The sequence below is a fragment of the Merops nubicus genome, unplaced genomic scaffold (genome assembly GCF_000691845.1).
Source record: "Merops nubicus isolate BGI_N331 unplaced genomic scaffold, ASM69184v1 scaffold5638, whole genome shotgun sequence".
NCBI lineage: Eukaryota > Metazoa > Chordata > Aves > Coraciiformes > Meropidae > Merops > Merops nubicus.
In genome coordinates, this window is record NW_008623553.1 from 69,698 (window position 1) to 91,306 (window position 21,609).

Consider the following 21,609-nt stretch of genomic DNA (forward strand, 5'->3'; position numbering starts at 1 on the left):
ACAATGGAAAATGCTGTTTTACAAAGAAAACAAGTTCTGCTTGTCTCTGTTATTTTCCCCCTTCTTCCAGATGATTTATGTAGCGACTTTCACAAGCCTCACAGCATTTTGCTGAATTCCAAAGGAACTTCACTTGCATAGAGATGTGTGTGATAGGATTAAAACTCGAGTATCTGTCATTTAAATGCTAATATCTTTGAATTAGGAGAATTTGGCAGTAATTACCAGAGCCAGTGATGGTGCATACTGATTGGAGGTAAGCGGTGATGTTGAGTGAGCTATGCTGGGAGTAGAACCAACACTGTCTTATGTGAGGGTCAAAGCAAGGAGGTTTATATTTAATAGACATTGGCTATGGATGCCTTTGCATCGGGTGGCTGTTTCTTAGAGCCAGATGCTGGTGAAAGGCTCTTCAGTGCTGTCTGTGGCTGAGCCCAGGGCAGGGTGACGACAGGGTGTCACCCTGCAGTCCTGGGAGAACTGCCCATCCTGTGGCCTTCTGGCCCTTCTTTCAGCTCTGCGGTGGTGAAGTCAGGCTGCTGCATGCATGTGCTTTTGTAAAATCAGTATGTCATCACATTTATAAAAATCAAATGAGAATAACTAATGTAAGAGATCACAGAAGCGGCTAAAAGAAAATATTGCCTGTTTTAATTCAAAACTGTGATTTCAAAGACAGTCTGGTGAGGTTTAATGATTATTTCTGATTGTATTTCACAGAGGAACTAAAATCTGGAACAGAGATTTGAGAGAAATGACCGAACCATTTTCATGAATCAATTTGAAGCTTATTTGAAGAGAATTTTATTTCCCCATAGGTCTAGATTATTGTGATGGTGCTAATCGATTGTCTACAGTGTCCTGAATCCATGCAGTATTCTCAGATGCTAATGTTTGTGTTGGCACTTACATGCTTACAGATGTATGTGCTAATCCAGTCTTCTCCCTCATGATCTGACAATTCAGGAGGCTGCTGTGACAGCTGTTTCTCCTTCAACCTATGGAGACTTCCTAATTTAATCCTTGCTGAGTTTACTGTCAGGTGCTGCATCTTGAATCACTGTAGAACACCAGGTTGGAAGGGACCTAAAGGATCATCTGGTCCAACCTTTCTTGGCAAAAGTACGGTCTAGACAAGATGGCCCAGCACTCTGTCCAGCTGAATCTTAAAAGTGTCCAATGTTGGGGAATCTGTTTTGGCAGTACCTTGCTCTCTGTAGGGAGTTCATGGATGTCCAAGCAGAACACATGCCAGCAGATTGCGGAATATAATTTCTAATACACAAAAAGCCAGGAGGTGGAAGTGGTGTTTTAGTGCACAGATTTCTTAGGCCTTTGTTTATTATGTATTCTGTAGTAACGAATTCCTCCAGGACAGTTTATATCTAGATTTGTCCAGCTTCAGTGGGAGCGTGTTGAGTGAGGATGGAACGGAGTGCACAACACACCAGATCTAATCTCACCATGGCATGTGTGCAAGCAAAACTTTGCATTCATCTGCTGCCCCAGGGACTTCACTGGGGCTCTGCCTGGGCACCCTGTTCTGCCTACATGGAATAAACAGCAAATAGGAGTCATGTGTCTGAGAGCAGCACAGAGCTGTCAGATGCTTGTTTTAGCCAGGCTTGACTATTTGTATAAACACTGGAAGCACTCTGTTGCAAAGCTTGGAAAACATTTCGCTCTGCCTTCTTTGTTTTGGTTTGATTTTATTTGCATGCATCATTTTACATGTGAAGAAATTAACCCGATACAAGCAGATTGGACAGAAGGTAGAAGGTTTTACAAGCAAAATTTATTGCCTCATGTCCAGAAAACCCCCGACTTGAAACAGACACTGATTTGCTCATAACAAATGTTAAAAAAATATAATCCAAATATCACTGGTTTGTGAATGCAGAGTTGCACGTTATTGAAAATGCACCAGGCTCCAGTGTTTACTTTAGACAAGGATTCTGAACAATGGGAAGTTGTGTGTCTTACATACAAATATTAGTCTTTCATCTGTCTTCAGACAAGCAAATATTGGGTGATGAACTTGCTCATACTTTCACTGCCACTTGGGTGAAGTATTTTAGACACTGAGGTACAAGTTTGCTTTTGATGTTGGCTTGTTTTTTCTGTATATCTTTGGAATAACAGTTATGGAGGAAAGATACATTCATTGTTAACTTCCTAGAGACTGTCCATCTGATTTATGGCTTCAAAGTGTCTCCATTTAATCTGTCAAAAGCGATTTTAAACTTCATTTGTCTTCTGTTTTTGGCAGCACTTTTTACCTTGAATTCGACTGTTTGACATGCATTGTACCAGAGTCACATTTTAAAAACATTTACAGTACATTGCAAAAAAATAAAGGTTCAGTTTGGTACATCTGCTTTCAATATTATGCATCTCTAAAAGTGAAAACAATGTGGAAGTTGGCATTGGGAATGTTCTTGTTGTAGCTACAAGCACAGGATTTAGGTAACTTTTACAAGAACGGAGTAATAATTACAGAAAATGAATTGTCACTGAATAACATTCTCCTGTGATTATCACCAATTACAGTTAACAGCTCTGGTGGCCTGATGATTAGGTGCAGATCATAGTTTCCCCAAACTGAAAGATTTCTCAAAAGTTTTTTTAAAAATTGCTTTGAGAGAGACCAGATTCCTGAGCCTGCAGCATCAACAGCCCCTCTGGCTTTGCAGACACCTTGCAGTGTGGGGAACCCTCTCCAGGAGGAGAGCTGCATCTCAGGAGCTCACAGAACTCTTCCTGCTCTCCCTTCACCGTAAAGGAGCAGATCCTCAATTTGGGGCCTCTCTCCAGACTCTGCCTTTCAGGCACTGACCACCGCTCCTCTCCTGACTGAGCTGTGGAGTTGGCCTACTGGGAAAACAATGCCCTGAGGATGGAGGGAGGGGTGGTGCATCAGTACCAAGTGATGAGACCCACAACAGTCCCGTAGCTCTGCCAGAGCTGTAAGAGGGAAATGTTCACCAAGGCCACATACAGCTCAGGGTTCCCCTGTAGTCCCCATTCTTTTTTCATTGTAGCTGCATAGGCTTGTTTGGTGGTGCAGCAAGAAGGAGCTCAGTACCAGGTGGTGAGCCCCACAACAGTCCCGTAGCTCTGCCAGAGCTGTAAGAGGGAAATGTTCACCAAGGCCACATACAGCTCAGGGTTCCCCTGTAGTCCCCATTCTTTTTTCATTGTAGCTGCATAGGCTTGTTTTTACCAGAACAAGCTTTCCCCATCTTCTCCATGCAGTTTTTCATCCCTGCTGCCCCTGTGTGTCAGTTTTTTCCTGCACTAGTCTGGATCATTATCAGCAGAGGAGTATAACATGAGTAAAGGTGACATGAGAGGATGCATTAGCAATAGAAACAGTGGGTGATGGGGAGCTGGAGGGATGTGCTGGCTGTGCAGGTAGATCAGAAGGGCATTGCCTTGGGCATATTCTGCACAAAGGGCTGGAACTGGAGTGAGGGCTGAGAGTTCCAAGTCGGAGATGAAGCCTATGTTGTGGAGACTTTGTGGTAGAGACTGTTCAGTTAGAGCTGAAATGAAGAAGCAGGCTGACTGAAACTGCAGCAGTTGGTTTCTCAGCTGCATGGAGCTACCTTTGATGACTTATCATCTGTGAAGCAATGTCAGAGATTGAGTTTTCAAGTGCTGGTAGGTGGATGATAGCTGGCAGAGTCAGGGTGGTTATGATTGGTTTTGTAATTGAGATTACCAGTATGAAGTTGAAGAAATAGAGAAATAGAGAAAGGACTAAGCCCTGTGAAACTGAGAGGACGTGAACAGGATCTGTCCTCTGGACAGGTCACTGGAATAACTGCTTCTCCCTGTGCGTCACAGGGATTGGTCATGGTCCCCCTTCCTTTGAATGGAATAACCTGGTGTTCATGTGTGCAGTCACCAGCTAGAGAAGTCTGCTGGGATTGACACTCCTGGCCTGCATCCTCCTTGGACCTGCCTGGCATGGTGTTGGGGGACTATTGCCTGTGTTCTTGTCAACGTAAGGAAGGCTTTAAGCAGTTCCATTTTTTTCCTGTACGTGCCTGATGCTGAGCCTGGGGTTTTTATTCTTTCAATTACTCTCTGCAGCACTTGGAATGCTTAACAGAGCCAGGCACAGGCAGTGCGTAGGGATGAGAGCACTGGAATAGAAAAATAAACAGCGGAAACCCACAGCTGAACTACCAGATGCTGGGGTTTGTCGAGAGTTTTTTATAAGAAAACAAGGACTCTGACTGGGGTCATTATCCCCACCAGCCACTTGTCAGCATAAGTCCCTCTTTTTAATTCTTTTCTTTTTTTTTTTTTTCCTTCTATCTTCACTCCTCCATGTAAAATGTCCCAGTTCAACCGTGACTGAAACAACTGATTAGCTACTGCTTCCCTCGAAGAAATGACCCCCCCACCTCCTCCCCAAGGGGTCTGCAGGCTACCAGTCACCTCTGGAGACACTGCTGCAACACAGGGCTTGCCTTAGGCTACAGGAGGGCAGAGGGACACTGCATGACAGGATGTTTAGGAGAGACTTGTTTTCCTTCTTTTCTAAAAGCACTGATGCGACAGCGTGAGGGGTTCCCTTCGCTCTGAGCATGGGTTGCAGGGGCAGAACGTGGGGGGTGTGGGGGTGAGTACTTTCCCTGCCTCTTCTCCTCGTCCCACCCCTTCCCCACTTTCTGTCCTGGCAGCCGTTAACTGTTGGTCTTTACTACCACAACCTAAGCCCAGCACCATAGCTGTCTCTAGTGAATGTCAAGAGGTTCCACATACTGCATTTGGCCCAAGATGCAGACAAAAGACACAGAAACCTCTCCAGAGCTGAGGGGAAGGAGGGCACAAGGTTCCCTCACAGCTCTGCTGTCTTTCTGTGGTCTAGATGACCACTACCTGTGTCCACTGCCTGTGTGTCAGAAGCAAAAGCTGGAAATAGCTCCTTTGTTGTGGCTATGCCTCAGTGAGGAAAACTGCCATGGGTGATCCCAAGCATTTCACAGTAATCCTGATGCTCTGGCCTTTGCTGGATGGATGCTCTGCAGCAAAAGAAAAACTTAAGAAATAATAGGCATTAAAGGGAAAGCAAAACCAGAGCAAACAGTACATGTGCCTGACTGACTATAACGCATAGCAGTCTGAGCATCAAGGGTCTGAGCCCAGAAGGAAGGTCAAGAGAGATTCTTACCAAAGCCAGTAATTGTTTTCTTTTTTAGCGTGTTTATTTTCTATGCAGTTAGCAAAACGTGACTCTTCATTATGTGTGGTGTAACCAGTCATTAGCTGTGTATACATGGCTGGGATTCAGTTGCACAGAAACAAGATACTTCACTTTTCCACGCTGACTGAGGAGAGGAAAACGCACTGACGTAGAGGGGATGTAGACCTGAGCTTTGGAAGCTACTCTTGCTCATGTGGGACTCGCTGTTGCAGCACACGTGGTGATGTTTCAGTAGAGCTTAGTGCTCTCTCAGCTTATCCACGGAGTAAGAGCCCGTGGCCAACAGCACAGTGCCTGACAGCTGGGCTTCCCTTTGAAACAAGCTCTGAGTTTTGCCAGCCTAGCCCTGGGCCCAGTCTAATACAGCCTCTGGAGACAGGCTTTCTTACTGGGGAACCCCCCCGAGGTGTTCCTTTGCAGTGTGGGGACTTGCTAGCTCAGGTCACACCACCTAGACATCCCTGCAGCATGCTTGGAGGTGACCCAGCTCTGCTGTTGCTAGATCCTTGTTTCCTTGCTTTGCTTTTTTGGAACACCACCGCTGATGATTTGCAGTGTAAATAATGGATGATGCTTGTTTCTGCTGTATCACGAGTGGTGATCTGGGACCTGTGCTGCTCTCCATCTTTTCCCTCATGCTGACTGCCAGGATCCATGCAAATGAAGGGCTATGACAAGAAGAAAGACAATTTCCTCGTTCTTGTCTTTTTGGGAGCTTCCAGGGGTTGCATTCCTCCCCCTTCATCTCAGCTAATTTCTTAGTCAGTGTGCTCAGGATCAGATGGATTTCTGCCAGGTAAATACAGATTTTTGTGAGCTGTGCTCTGCTCTGTGGGCAACCATTTTAGCTCTAAAAGGCCGTGGCTTAGCGTGGGGCTCGGGTGACACACACGTTCAGTTTCCAGCTCCTTTATTTTTCAAATGGCTTGTTACTCTCTCTGTGCTGTCTTTTGCAAACCAGCCATAGGGTTTAGATGTATTCTGTAGAACTTGTGCTAAACCAAACAAGGCAAATCTAAGAAAGGCTTAATTAAAACAACAGAAATCTCACACTCTCTGACTCTATTGCTGGAGCCCTTTTTGCCTGTAAACAAAAAATTCAGATGATTGATTTTCCCCCCTCAGTTTCATAAGTGGTTACTGAGCTTCTGCAGTTGCTACATTCCTTAAAAAGTTGTTATTTCTTTTTTGGTCACACACTGGGGGACTCCATTGTTTTCAGTGGTGCCTATTGAGTTAGGCCCATCGACAGCAGAACTCATTCTGGGTCATTAAGTTTGGAGGCACAGTAGTATAATGTGGTGACTTTATTTCTTAGCAGAGACTTGTATCAAAGTCACGCACACCCAAAACCAGAGTAACCATCCTTCTCCCTTTCCCCAGACTTGCTGGGAACATTAAAGGCCCCAGCTGGGCAGCCTCAGGTGGAACATTAAGGATTTGCTGGTTTAACAAGGGTTCCTATTCTGATGCTACAGCAGAGTAATAATTAAGAAAAAATAATTCATAGAGCTGTGTTTATGCACATATCAGGCAGAAGTAGCCAAACAACATTGCTGTCTTATGTTATTAATGATTCTAGTACCGTACTGTTCTCGTGTTGACAATTTAACAAGGTTCTTTGGAAAAACTGGCTGTGTTTAAGAGATTCACACAAATGATTCGTTATCTGGAGAATCTAATATACTGTGAGAAAATGAAGACGGTGAGCAGTTAATCACTGGAGAAAAGGTAGGAACAAAGTCTGAGATTATCTACAGAGGGAGAATACCAGGTACGTCTTGTGTTTTAATCTAGCACACGAAGGCATAATGAGACCCAGTGCTGAAGTCAAACAAGTTCAAGCTATATAAAATTCATGCTGAGAACCATGGAACAGGCTGCCACAGAAGCAATTCTCCGTCATTTAAAGATTCCACTTTGAGATTTGATGTCTCTCTAAAAGATACACTGTAGATCCAGCAGCGTGTGGTTAAACTAGATGCAGATATCCCACAGGAAATAGAATGCACCACGTGCACTGAGGGTTCAGCCTGTAAACTGTGTGGTCTTTGGAAGTTGCTCTCTATGCCTGTGCTATGCCTGCTATTCACAAACTCAGTCACTTCACCGTAGGGTGTCTGTTTCCTGCTTAGAAGTAGTTCTTATAGGGCACATTTCTGGCTCTTTGGTCCTGACATTTAAGGAACCTTGCACAACTTTTGACCACACTTTACCTGCTATGGGAACATTTCTGTCTCCACAGCTCTTAACCTGGCAGTTATTTTTTTTTTTCCCCAGTGAAAAATTCACATAAAAATGCATGTTCCATGTATAAGTCCTCATCCCTCATTGTCAAGTTTAGCAGTGTGCCAAGAAAATGGGAAAAAAAGGAAAGGAATGGGTTGCCTTCTCAGAGATGTAACAAGCTAGACTATCTCTAGTCTGAGTACAAGAAGGTCATTCTATGTATGATTCTCTTGCTCAGTTTGGTTAGTTAACAATATTTACTGTTACTGGCTGGAGTATTTGTATCTGTAATTGAGCACTGGAAGCTTTTATGAAAATGGAGATGCTAGAACTCATCCCTCCAGTCTGCATCTTTTAGATACTCAGTTCTAGAAGACTTCATAAGTCTGATCTTGTACCTTCTAGATTTGTAGTACTGTTATTCCACTGGATATGACAGTGACTCCTGACTGACAACCTGACAAGATACTGAACTGGACCTGGAGATGATATAATTAATGAATTACTCTCAGTTTTACTGGCTCAATTAGATCAGCATGTTGGAATGATTTAATGCTCTTTTTGAATTATTGATGGTGGAGATGATCTGCAGAAAAAGTGCTGTAGATCTGAAGAGTCAACCCTGATCAGAGTTTGGAGAATGCCATAACACTGGAGTCTAGACAGTGTGCAAGTTTGTGTACTTTGCTGGGGCTTTTTGGGTAGTGTTTTATGCTAGGTTGAATTATGGAGTGATGGGAGCTTGGTGGAGGCAACCTTTACCTCTGCTTGCATGTGTTTGGTAAATTCTATGCTGAGATTTCTAGAAGTTTTTTAGAGGGCAGTTTAATGAACTTGTAAAAACCAACAGGAAAACTGGGTCATATCTAAAGTTCATTAACCTTATTACTTTGTGTCTCATCCAAAAAAAAAAAAAAAATCTGGCTGGGTCTGACTGCTGTTGTGCCACTTCCTTGCTGGCTCACAGTGAAGGAAGCTTGTACCTGCTACAATCTGCAAAGAACAAGGTCTGATAGTGTAAAAAGTGGAGGAAAAAAAGTTAGCATGAGGTACAGAACAAGGTCTACTAGAGAGAGTTCAGAAGAGAGACAGAAGGAAAAGATCAGAGCTCTGGAAAACATGATTTATGAGAAAGAACTGAAATAATAAGGGCTGTGTAACACTGGCAAGAGAAGACTGAGTGAAGACAGGCTTCAAAGATATAAAAGGTTGTTATGAAGAGCAAGAGAACGAATTCTTCTCCATGTCCAGTTTGGACAGGACAATATGTAATGGACCAAACACCCCATTAGATTTGTGAGATTAGATTGTGCTGTAGGGACACAGAATAGAGTAAATCACCTTCAGAAGACCCTCTCAGCCCTGTTTTCTGTAATTGTATTATCTGTGTATCAGACCTTCTCATGACTACAATGACACTGAGGTATCTTTTTTCACTGGAATATCCAGCTTCATGTAGTCACTGAGATATCTTATTCTCATGACTTGTGTGGAAAGTGCAGACCCAGTTTACAGGGTATAGAAGGCAGCAATGCTAAATGAAAGTAAAGGGTACTCCATATACCTCCTAACCCATAGCAACGCCCACTGTCATCACTAGAAGATTCAAGGAGGGCTTTTAACAGGAACAGAACATACTAATTGTTTATTCAGTGTTCATTTAAGTCAGCACCATTCAGTGAGAACATTCTCCCTTTTTGTAGCTGCACTTGTACTCTTTAATCTTTCTGCATCATCTCATCTCTCTTTTTCTTCTTCCCTGTGCCTTTACCTCTTCACACAAGGTTCCACAATAGCCTCATTCTTACCCTGTCCCACAGTCTGCTGAAAAAAACCCACAGCAGAACAGGTAATGGTGAGGGTGGCATGGTTTTCACCAGAATCTGACTTTCTGAAGAGACTGATACAGCCAAGATGTTCAGTCCTCCCAGCTTTTGTCTGAAGCTGCCCAATTTTGGATAGCTGAACTAGTTATATTTAAGTCACAGAGTTTTTCTTCTTACCATATTGAGTGACATAAAATCATAGAATCACTTTGGTTAGAAAGGACCTCTAGGATCAAGTCCAACCTTCATCCCAACATTTTCCTAACTACTAGACCATAGCCTCAAGTGTTACGTCTACTAGTTTATTGAACACCTCCAGGGATGGTGACTCCAGCACCTCCCTGGGGAGCCTGTTCCAGTGTCTCACCACTCTCTCAGTAAAGAAATTCTTCCTAATATCCAGTTGAAACCTTCCCTGGCACAACTTGCTGCACCAATAACTCGTGTTTGACACTATCTGTCAGGAGACTCTTCCTACCAGTGATAACATGAAGGTGCATGTTTAACAGGCTCTGCATATACCTGCAGTCCCAAGACTGTGGTTACAGGTAACTGCTTTTCTCAGACTTGTGTGAGGTTCAGAAGTGCACTCTATTGTGGAGAGCCTGCAAGAGGCCCATGCACTGGCAGTGAGTGCAGAAGAGTAAATTCTACTTAAATAGAGTTAGTCACAAGCATAGTTCTGGTAAAATAGAAAATGACATTGCAAGTCACTTGGTGTTAAATGTATTTCAAATCAAGCCTTGAAATAATGCCAAAATCCTGGCAGAAAGAAATGTCAGACAATGAAAACAGCAAATGAAAAGTAGCAGGGGTAAGCTGTTGCTCTTTTCAGCATATATTGGGGAAACTGTTTGTTTGTCTTGAATTTTCTTTCTGGCATTGTTAATTCTAAGCTGCAAAGAAGCCATTACTGTATTAGGTATCAAGTGCTGAGTGATCAAGGAGACTGTGTAGGTGAAATGGTTGCCTGTTTGTGGTAGCGATTTCAGTTTTCATTCTGAAAAAAAATTTTATGCAAGAGCACAAAGAGATTGATAGGGGATGTAGGTTACTTGGTAAGCGTGAGAGATCTGCAGTGGGTCTAGATGGAAGTTGTTTATGTGTAGGTGTCTTCTTTTCAATAGGAGAACAGAAAAACCAATGCAAGTTGTGTTAGGAGAATGTGTAGTCTTCAGCAGTCAAATGCCTTTTCACTGTAGTTTTCCATCACTCTCATGTATAAAGAACTAGGAAAAAAAAAAATCTCTGGAAGAAGCTCCTATAACAAGTGAGCTTGGAGCAAAGATACCAGTGGAGAGGAGACACTCATAAAGCTTCTCATAGAAAAGGAGCTTAATTCACACTTTTTGCAAGACCAGCAAATGGAAGACAACCCATAGCTGGCAGCTGATGTGCAGGACAGGTTTACTAGATCCCCTCTCTTGTCTTCACTTTACATGGAAATTCTTTCTATGCTCCAAGTGTCTTTTGCCTAGTATTATGAGTCATTTTCTGTCTCTTTCGACTGAGTAGACTGTTTTACAACATATGCATCAGGATTAGGTCCTTAAGAGTAGATATTGTGCATTCGCATCCCACCAGACCCTTGTCTTCATCTATGCTTGTGTTGAAAAGAACAAAATGCTTTTTAGTTACCAGCTTCTCCCTTTGTTTAAAGTCTACTGTTTCTGAACAACCCTGTGTGATCTACAGTGACTTTGTAGCAATTAGCTTCTGTTCCTTTTACTGACTTAGTGACACCTTCAGGCTTCTAAATCTTTGAGTCCAGCATCTCAATGGAAATTATTTTTGTTCTGCTCTGTTGTAAATACGGGTGGTGTTTTTTTTCCCTTTTTTATATATATAGTGTGCTGCTGAGCAAGGCAGACGTAAAATTCCTTCTTGGGACGTAGAAGCACATGTGTTTACACAAGACACATGCAAGGTGCCATATGGCAAAACCCCAGCTTTCAGTCCCTGCACATCCTTGTGTTTCAAATGTCTGGGAGAGCATATACCCCTCCAGAGTCTTTTCATGGTCTGCTGGCTAGAACTTCCATGGAAAAGAGAGACTAAATGATGAAGTAAAATATAGGAGAGTGCAGAACTGGGAGTTTAAAAGTTCAGGCTTAATAAGTAAATGGGAAAGCAATAACCCACATGCAGTTCATAGTAGGCATGGTTTGGCTATTAGTGAATTAATGACTTAAAGGGAAAACCCAAAAGGAATAGTTTTTCTCAAACTGTGCATGTATGGAAAGATTCTGTATTCTCAATGGAGTCATATAATCGACGATGAAAGCATGTTTACAATAGGAGCAATTCGAGTACCCTCATCACAAAATGTGTGAACTTCTGTCTTGAAAGAGTCACTCTGGAGTTCTTTTAACCTGCAGGCCCCGTCTAACGACAGGCTGCTGTGAAAAACCTGGTGGTGTCCATTTAGAGCAACAAAAAAGACAAACCAAGGGGGACAAGGGCAGGTGAATGTGGACATAATGCTAAGGGTTGTCTTACACCTTACACTGATATGCCCATTGGCTTTTATTCGTGGTGTGGGATTGGATTGTCCTGGTTCAGCTGGTCTCTGGGAGCATGGGTTGTAAATCAATCTCCCAGGGGAGAGCAGGGAGTGTGAACCAGGTAGACTGATGGCAGCTTCGGAGTGTTGCTTGTGGTGAAAAATTCTGTTGTCTGGTACCTGGACAGTGTAACCAGCTTCATCCAGGGTTAGAAACTGTATGTCTAAATAGTGCAATGGATTTGGTAGGACCAGCTTTGCACAGTGCAGAGGCAGTCTGGTATCTATGGCATCATTGAAAATGAACTGGGAGGTGAGACACAAGTTGGAGGCAGTTAAAGGTGGCAGTAAAAGAGAGGGCTTCAAACCAAGCTTAGAAATGAAAGAGAAATAGAGATCAAGCAGAGATGTGGGAAAGGAGATAGGGCCAGTGGCTGTATTTGATCTCCTTTGAACACATTTACTCATAAGGTGGAAGAAGCACACTTTCTTCTTTTGTGTTTGGCAGGACAAGGAGAATCAGAAAGATATATGCTACTTATCAGGAATGCTGAGAATTAAACCTATTCTAAACACAGTTGCTTTAAAAAAAAGAAAAAAGAAATACACGAGGTTTCATTACACTGAGCTTATATTCTCCAAGTGCCCATTAGGAGGGTTTTAGGATTTCCTTTTAATTAAAATAATGTTTGTTGAGCTTAATATTTTCCTAAAACATTTATTTTAATGTGTTTCCCCCCGTTACCAAAATCCAAGCTGTAAGGAAGGATAACTGACCACAAAAAAGGCCAGATGTGCTGAGAACAATATTTTTCAGATTGCCTGGCAACAGGCAAAAGGTGATCCAAGCAGAGGAGACTCTGCAATGAATGTAATGACAAGACCTATGTTTCATCAGGCTGCAAAAGGTTTTGTCCCAATTGCCACAAAAGGGGGCAATTGTCATTGTCAGTCTGCTCTCAGCTCTCTGTTCAGGGGCATGATTTGTAGGTCTGAGATCCAAAGAGGAAGCCAAGAATGTTGTGTGCCAAAGCTGAGTGTCGTGAAAGACTCCTGGTAATAGACAGTTATTTTATTTCTCTGACAATCAGTTCACTGTTGCCTAAAATGGTTATATTCTTACACATCTAGAGCCCAACTCAGAACATCAACTAAGGCTGTGAAGTCTGGAACCTGAGCACATGGCATGTGTTTTCCTGAATCTTGGCCATGCTCACTAAGTTTAAAAAGTGTTTTGAAAGTCTCTGCTGGAGATCTAAACTACGTAACATCACAAGCTGCTTTAGCAGTGAAAGATGTCATGTGTCGTTACTGCATTCTTCACCTGTCTGTGGGACTCCAAGATTATCTTTAGAATATCATGAAAAGGTCAAATATGGGAGCCATATCTATCCCCATACTCAAAGCTGAAAAGGTTACAGATCTCTGCACTACTGAAATGTTTTCAAATTGTTTTAAGTTAGACTGATATAAAATTATCACACTTCTTTATTCGGTAATGCCAACTCTACTCATTCACTCTTTAAAAATACTGTGTGTAGTCTGCAAAAAGAAATTCCACAGAACAGAAATAAAATGCAATCCAAATAACTTGTTTTAAAAATAAATTGAACATGAAATAACAAATATAGATGTAGCCAACACTTGAAGTCCACAATCTACTAGAAAGACACACATGGGTTCTATTTATCTTTCACAAAAGTTTTTTAAGATTGATACTCCAGAATTTATTTCATTAGCTGGGTTGTTTTAGTTTACAAGAGTTTTAGCCTTCCTGTCTTCACTCATACATCAACGTAAAAGTAAAGAAATAAGTATTTCTGTCACAGGATTTTATAGGATGGTTCAAAAACATTTGGAGGAAAGAGATCCATCTTTTTTCTTCTAATTTTACTGAATAAGATTAAATAAGCTGCTGAGTTTCACCCTACTCTTGTATAGATTCATATCACCTGTATTTATTTTCAAATAAACAGAGGATCTGTCACCTCTGTTGCCATACACAAATGTAGGACAATTTGAGTCTTCAGCTGACTCTCACTATACAGTACAATCTGCTCTGTAATAAGGAATCTTTTGGCTCTCACTATGTTTTTATTAAGATAGTGTAAAAACATTATAAAAAAGTGAAGCCAAGTCTCTACCAGATGTATGAAGTGGGCCTTAAAATGTGAACAGATTGTAATTGATACAGAGATCTAGAGTGAACCTGGAATGCAGTGTGAGCTGCTTTGCTCAGCTTTGAGACATGAACTCTTGAAGGCAGCAGTGAAAATGTGGTGCTTTTATTGTTGACCACTTCAGTCCTCACATAAGGACAAACAGCAACAAAAGAGACTCAGAGATCTCTTGTCTTGATGGCTTGGAGAAAGAATTGTTGCCTTCCTTTGCCAGTCTATGTGAGCCAAAGGAGCTGTGTGGCAAATGGTCTTATTGAAAGTCAACCTGCTTGGACCCAGGGGCTTAAAGAACTATGCAGTTATATTTTAATATTTTTAGTAACTTTTTTTTTGTGTAACACTGATTTTGTTTGATAGTCGCTATCTATGTAGTTGTTTCTTCAGTGCCATGTGCAGATCCTTCATTTGTTGCTTGTGCATTGCAGAAGATTCCAGTAATTCATGGAATAAGGAAGGGATTCTCTATCTTAATGCACTGCTCTGGGGCTATTCAGCACCAAGGGGTTTCTTGCCTCCTTCTACCCCAGGAAAGAAACTTACTGGTGCACAGTAGTGATATCACACCGAAATGAAATAAAAACATGGAGAGAACGCCCAAAAGATACACAGGGTAAAACTTAGCTTGTAATAAATTGTGAGAGTATACATTTATCTACATAAAACGTCATGGTCGAACAATCTGGGACCACATCATGTTTATTTGATGTAAAAAAAGTAATCTGTCATAGCAAATGTTATTGGAAGTCTTGTACTGCATTAGAAATTATTGCAAAGGTCTCTTGGAAGTGCAGAATTTTTCTCTGGCAAAAGGTGAGAAGCCCAAATGCCTAGAGATTGTAAGGTACCAGATGGTGCAAATGACTGCAAAGATACCAATAAAAGATCTCAACATTCTGTCTCTTGGGTCTCCAGACCAAGATTTGGAAGTATGTTTTTAATATATCTTGTTATGAGCTTAAAGACCAAAATGTACGTGACAATATTACCTTTGGGTAAGGCTGTAATGTCCTACATGGTTAATTACACCAGACTACTTCTAAAGTGGTTTTCCTTCTCTTAAGCACGGTCCATCTAGAAATAGAAAAATGTAAACCCAATAGAAAAATGTAAACCCAAACTCGTATCCCTTCTTATAGTGATTCACTGAAACTAAGGGAGGACCCATATTTTTTTGCAAGGGATAGGAAGCTGACTGTGATCACACAGTTGGACTTGCCTTGTAGGAGGTGTAAGAACAGCTACAGTATCTACTTTCTGGCCTTTATCCTACTTTTCTGTCCCTCCGGCTTGGTTTTGTAGGGTTAAGACAAACTCTCCTATTGACAATGGTGTAACAGGCATAAAAGGCTTTGAGAAAGTATTGATTTTGTTGTTGTTGTCAAAAATGTTGAATGCTCATTTTGAAGATTCTGTGTTTTGAAGTACTTGGTTCATTCATTAGAGCCTTCAAGCAGGCAGCATAGTCCTGTGCATCTCTCCTGATGCTCTTAAAGTACTGCCTGTAGGAGCTGTGGCAGTCACTTCAGCCATACAGTAATGGAGATTATTTAACACTAGTTCTGTGGATGGGTTCTTGAGGTTGGGTACAGCACCTTCCTTAATGATACATGGCGTTGCTATGTTGAGACCTCTTGAGTTAACAGTTTTCTCTTGGTGGAGGGCTTTGGTGGCCTCTTCCAGTGTGGATGGTTTTCACTTGTTTGAGAAAAATCTGGTACTGTTTGGTCTTTCACTCATCTCACGTGACTCATCCAGCTGCCAGTAACAGTGTTCCATTTCTCACTGTTGTCGTGGTAAATTTTGGATGTCGCATCCAAACAAAACCAAGAATGGCAATTTTTTTTTTTTTTTAAAAAGAAGTAATTAAAGAGAATGAAGCAGTAAGAAAAAAAAAGCAAATGACCTAGTTTGGTCTTCGCCGCAAAACCCACAATACTCTGGGGATATCTAAGTATGTTAGGCAAATATTTCAAATCTATTTTGAATGTGAGTCATTTCAATTATACATCGTTTCAGTTATTTGTTCGTTGGCCTTAATTAGGTAAACTCCAAAGCACTGCAACATGTCTTTATTGTTGAATAATTACCCTTTTCATAAGTTTTTGCTCTTATCTATCTACAGGCTTAATAGCTAATTCAATCAGTAAGAGTGAAGCTTTCCTGAATGGTAAACAAGATGTTCCCCAAGGAAGAGAGAGAGCTATTGCCCTTTAGTAGGGTTGATTTAAAAGCTGATCTCGTTGGTACACAGACAGGTTTCCCTTTGTGCGAGGAGGAGGTGCTCTGGTTTCCTCTTGGAGAGTTTGCCCTTAGCAAGAAATGTAGGGCTGACTCTGCAGATCCTGACCAGGAAGAGTGGTGGGTACTTCCTGAGGTGTGTTACCTCATCACAATCGTAGAATCATAGAATATCTGGGCTGGAAGGGACCTCCAAGGGTCAAATGGACCAACACAATCAATGGGACCAACTCTCACATGACAATCTGTCATAAATCAAGAAGAAACTCCTCCAAAATCATTTACCCCTGAATGTAAGAAGCAAGCTATCCCAAATTGAACTAACTTGATTACTCATATGGAAGGAATTGCCTGATTGCAGCCTTTGCTCACTACTGTATCAACCTCTTCTGTTCCCTTCACGAGCATTTAAATGTAAAGATATAAATCAAAACTGCAAGACAGACAAAGAGAAAGACAACAGTTAGCTCGATGGGTTACACTTCCATGAGGTTCTTCTGGAAATCATTCTTCTTTTATTAGATTTACTCTCTGTAAATTAGGATTAGTTTTTCATATGGATTTATGAAATAGCTAAAGGAGGGTGAACCCTCTGGTCTGAGGCAGGGAGCTCGTGCTCTTGTCATCTGTTATTGGTAAGTTACAGTATGTAGGTTAAAGGCCCCTAGATACCAGTGAAAGAGGAGATCTCGTTCCAGACATGGAAAATGCTTAAATCTTGTGTATGCCAGGCAGTGATAGCAATATTGTATAAAACAACCAGTTGTCAAAGGGCTGGATTCTGTTCCCAGTTAGCCTGGTGTAAACCAGAATTTTTCCTTTCTTTCAGAGGCAATGAATTTGCTTTCACACGTGCTTTGAATGCGTAGACTCTGGTTGTCCATGTTCAGAGACAATCTCTTGGTTCTTGTCTTAGTTGCTGCAGGGTTAAAAACACAGTGAGCTGCTGGGCTTGTTCCTTGTCCGTCATTGTTCCAGCTCCCATGTGGTGGGCACATTTCAGAAGGCTTTGATGCAACTGTGACTTCACTCAAGGCACTGTTGTGCAAGCAATTTTTAGCTCTTGTTTGTCAATCTGTAAGGTACTTTCTGAAGGCAAATGTATGGTGGATTGGCTGAAACAGTTTAATGGGTTTATCATAAGGGTTTTGTTCCTTTGCAGAGAGAAAATGTATTTTCTGATTTGACAGCTACAAGAGTAGATAATTTTTTGACAACGTAGGGATAACGTTCATGTTATTCTGGTAAATCTCCATCTTCACACAACTAGATATTGGTGTGTGCTACAGTTGGTATTGCTGAACTTGGAGTGGAAGCTTCAGGTTTCTGTGTTTTGATGATATGATAAAATTGATAAAATGCATATTTAGAAAGCCCTAATGTATTTCAGACTTGTATCATTTGGGCAAAGAAAGTGGGTTTATTACAGGTTCAGTGTAAACCCAGAACATTTTAAAGGAATCCATTTTTTTTTGGAGGGAAGATCCGTCTTGAATATGTTTCATGTAACACTGCTGATGGAAAAAGTGAGGAACTGTGAACTGGATATTGTAGGTATTGATTGATTTACCAACTTCTCTTGGTAGTGTGGCCTTTAAATGTGTACAGAACTTATTTTGTTAGCGTTCAAGAGTGTATTTAGATAGCTTTTAAATGTGATTCATGTATGCAGATTAACAGACACAAGTCTGATTATACAGTCTTGCTAAGGTAGATATTACCCTTGAAGTGGGTTAAATTATGGTGGGATAAAACCAGCATAGGAATGGGATATAACGTGAGAAGCTGTGGACTCCAGAAGATCTAATGATAATTTATGTCATGATTATAAGCAGGGCACAGCCCACAGAGTCCTTAGGTCCAAACCCACCAAATATAACTGACTGCCCTGTGCAGGCCAAAAGAAGCTACATTTCTTTATGGCTTCATAGTCTCTCTGAGGTCATGCAGAACAGTCACAGAGTGTCAGTGAATTCAGATCTCTGAATATAAATCTCAATAGCTGGAACATATATATTAATTGCCATGAAGGTAGCAAGGAGCCCATATTATGTGCAGTTTAAATACAAATTGGTTTCTTTTTAATATCTCATGTATCATAATTTCCCAAAAATCTTAGGCAGACTTTTTGTTTATATAAAATAATGCTGGCCTATACTTCCTAACTTGCCACGTGCCTTGGTGTTGTGATGGAGCTCAGGAGGAAAAACCTGGTATTGTTCTTCTAATTTTAAAGATTCTGGCTTCTTTAAAAAATAAAAATCAAATAAATAAATGGTCAAGAAATGTAATGTATCAGCCAAATACTGAAAACTTTTCACTGGAAACAGGGAATTCTATTCTGGAAATGTCACAATAATGCCTCATGAGACTTGTAATTTGGGTGTCACATGTACCCACTCTTTTCTATGGGTCTGGATGCTTGCCTGAACTACATCTTCATCTGCCATGGCCTTCCCCATTACAATGGTGTCGTGCAGCATGATGGGGAGGCTGTGGAGCCCAGCCAGTGGAAGAGAATGGACTTTTGTGCTGTGATCCCTTTCACAAATTCTCCAGTTACCAGAGACTTTCTCTGCTTTCCCCAGTCACCTGTTTCTTCCCATTTATACTCACCAAAACCCCAAATGTGATTCTCATCACTTTCAAAGCATTCAGTGACTGTAATTATAGAGGATCACAGCAGCTCAGGCTCTCCCAGTTGCCTTTCATTTGCTATAGGATTAGCAGGTGTCTGTAGGAGGAAACGGGGGTTCACGTATCTTAAGGGTACCTTTACTCTGAGGAGCTGTGCTGAAGCAGTAACTGTCTAAAATGAGTACAATCCCTGACTGGAACTACATAAATGATGTAACAAACCTGCAGCGATTGCAAAACTTCATGAGAATAATTTTACTTACCCTTATATCATGAAAATATCATTAACTGGATACTGTGATGTCTACTTAAATATGCAATTTTATATCTATATCATACAGGCATACAACTCAGTATGAGAGCAGCCCTGGAGAGAATGACTTGAGGGTACTGGTGGATGAAAAGTGGCATATAGCTTGGCAATGTGCACTTTTAGCTCAGAGAGCCAATGATATCCTGGGCTGTGTTAAGAGAAGTGTGGCCAGCAGGTTGAAGGAGGTGAGACCCCACTGGGAGTCCTGTGTCTAGCTTTGGGACCCCCAGCATAAGAAAGACATGGACCTGTTAAAGTGGGTCCAGAGGAGGAGGGCTGTGAAAATTGTCAGAGGGCTGGAGCACCTCTCCTGTGAAGAAAGGCTGAGAAAGTTGGGGTGGTTCAGCCTGGAGAAGAAAAGGCACCAGGGAGACCTTTCAATATCTAAAGGGGGCCTAGAAGAAAGATGGAGAAAGACCAATTCCAAAGCATTCTATAACTCTATATCAATATATACATGCTCTGGATAATACTGCAGATTATAGTGTTGAAATGGTAAAAGTTGTGCTGTCAAAAGTAGGTTCAATGTGGGTTTCAGTAGAAGGAGGACCAGACCTGAGAGCAGTGTAAAGTAGCTTATTTGTAATGAATATATAAGTCCTATGACTATTCAGAGGGATTCATTCCACTCAGCTGCAGATGTCTAAAAGCAGGTACTTGGTGTAAGTTACTTGTTTAGGCACCTTCTGCAGTCCAGGAGAGAGGGAAAGAATGTCCTGAAGTATCATAAGCCCATCTTAGACACCCATTTCGGGCTGGCTGACCCATGTAGGCATTGTCTGGATAAAATTCAGAGGCAGCAAAACTATGGGGAGATTAATCATGCCTTCTAACATCTTAGTAAAGGACAAACCTGGATGTTTGTGGGAATTGGTGATTTGCATGAAATTGTGCACAGGCTTTTTCTTTTTGTCCCTTTGACTGCAACACTTGTTTTCTTCCTCAGAGCACAACTCTCAGTGCCTCTGTGGGGAGAGGACTAGCTAAAATGCAGTCAGGCTCTGTAGTACCATCATCATGAGTGTTGGGTACAAGGGTGAAGGAGTTGCTTACTGGGCTCTGTATAAAAACTACAGAAATATGCTTGCCATTAGTATCTGACATCATTATGTTTTGTCTCCGTGAAAAAAAACCCCCACACATTAGAGGAAGATCTAGTATTTTAAAAACATGATTCACGTACGATAGAGAAAAGGATGGTAAATAGCTATTGTGACTTTTTTTTTGGCTAGGCTCTGAAGGCTAAATTTCTTACAAATACTTTTATACATGCTCACTAGGAGTATTTGACTAGTTCATTAGAGGTGAAGAACCCATGTAATATGCTTTACATGAACTGCAGTAGCAAGTGTTTGACCACTGCAATCTAAATTCTCAATTCCCTCTTTCTCCTCTCTGTTTAGCTAGATCATAAGTTCTGATCATATAAATACACATATATAGCTACATATATTTCTGAAGAATATTGCTATACCTCTAATCTGTTTTTCCAAGTCTGGTAAAACGTCATATTTACCAGAGCAGAATATATTATCAGTATTAACATTCATAATAATAACTTACTTGGAAAATACAGTTAAATGTACACATCGAAATAAAATCAATTACAATTTTTTTCACACTGTTGACCTGACAGTAAAGTAGAAACATGCCCATCTAAAGTCATAATCACAGCAATACTGTCTGCAATGAAAAACTTGACTTACGTCAGTGTTTTCAGAGAGCTTCTCTCCCTGAAAATAAAGAGACTCTGAAACGTCTCTCTTCAATATCTAACACAGGCAAGACTCTGTCATAAAAATACACAGAAAGAAAGGAAGCTATCAGACTAAGTTCTTTTGAGTTAGTTCATGAAACGTGAAAGAGCCACAAAACTTAACATGAGAAATAAACCATCATAGCTCACAGATCCAAATCTCTTTGCAATTAATTTTTGCTTCCTTGTGAAACCTTCCCTTTCCAATGCAGTGTCATTGACAAGAATTTTGCAAGGAGATCCGAGATGAGCATACAAAGCAGTAGTCAGCGTAGAGGGTTCTTAGTCAAAGGCTTATGATTTTTTTAATATTTTCTTTACAGTGAATGGTGGCTACAATCATTGCAATTTGATCTCTGAGAAGAAGAACATGATGGACACGGAGATGACAAGTAGCTCAGTACCTGTCTGCAGGCAAGGTCTGTTCATTCACACAGGAAACTCCCTCATGCGAGAGCACCCACTGTCCTGTGAGAGGCTGCTGCACGTTGGTCAGCTCAACTTGACACACTCGGATATAAGGTATCACTGCCAGTTCTAGCTCTTGATACTCTTTGCGTTTCTGGAGGGCTTCTCTGGTGGAACCATTTCCCCAGTAGCACCTGTGGGATGCTACGTTTGGAAGGGTATTTTTGGCTTTTATCGTTTGGGAGGTCCTTTGGGTGCTGATTACACTGCTCATTTGGAGGCTCACACTGCAGGGACATGC

General features: G+C 41.3%; 1 protein-coding gene across 1 annotated transcript in view; it reads left to right on the forward strand.

The window, feature by feature from the left end:
* The first annotated feature begins 21,270 nt into the window (after positions 1-21,270).
* GLIS1 (GLIS family zinc finger 1) overlaps positions 21,271-21,609 on the forward strand; it is a 108,108-nt gene continuing 107,769 nt past the window's right edge. Inside the window, exon 1 of the mRNA XM_008945098.1 lies at positions 21,271-21,422. Coding sequence (XP_008943346.1) covers positions 21,271-21,422 — 152 coding nt within the window. The remainder of the gene's footprint in view (positions 21,423-21,609) is intronic.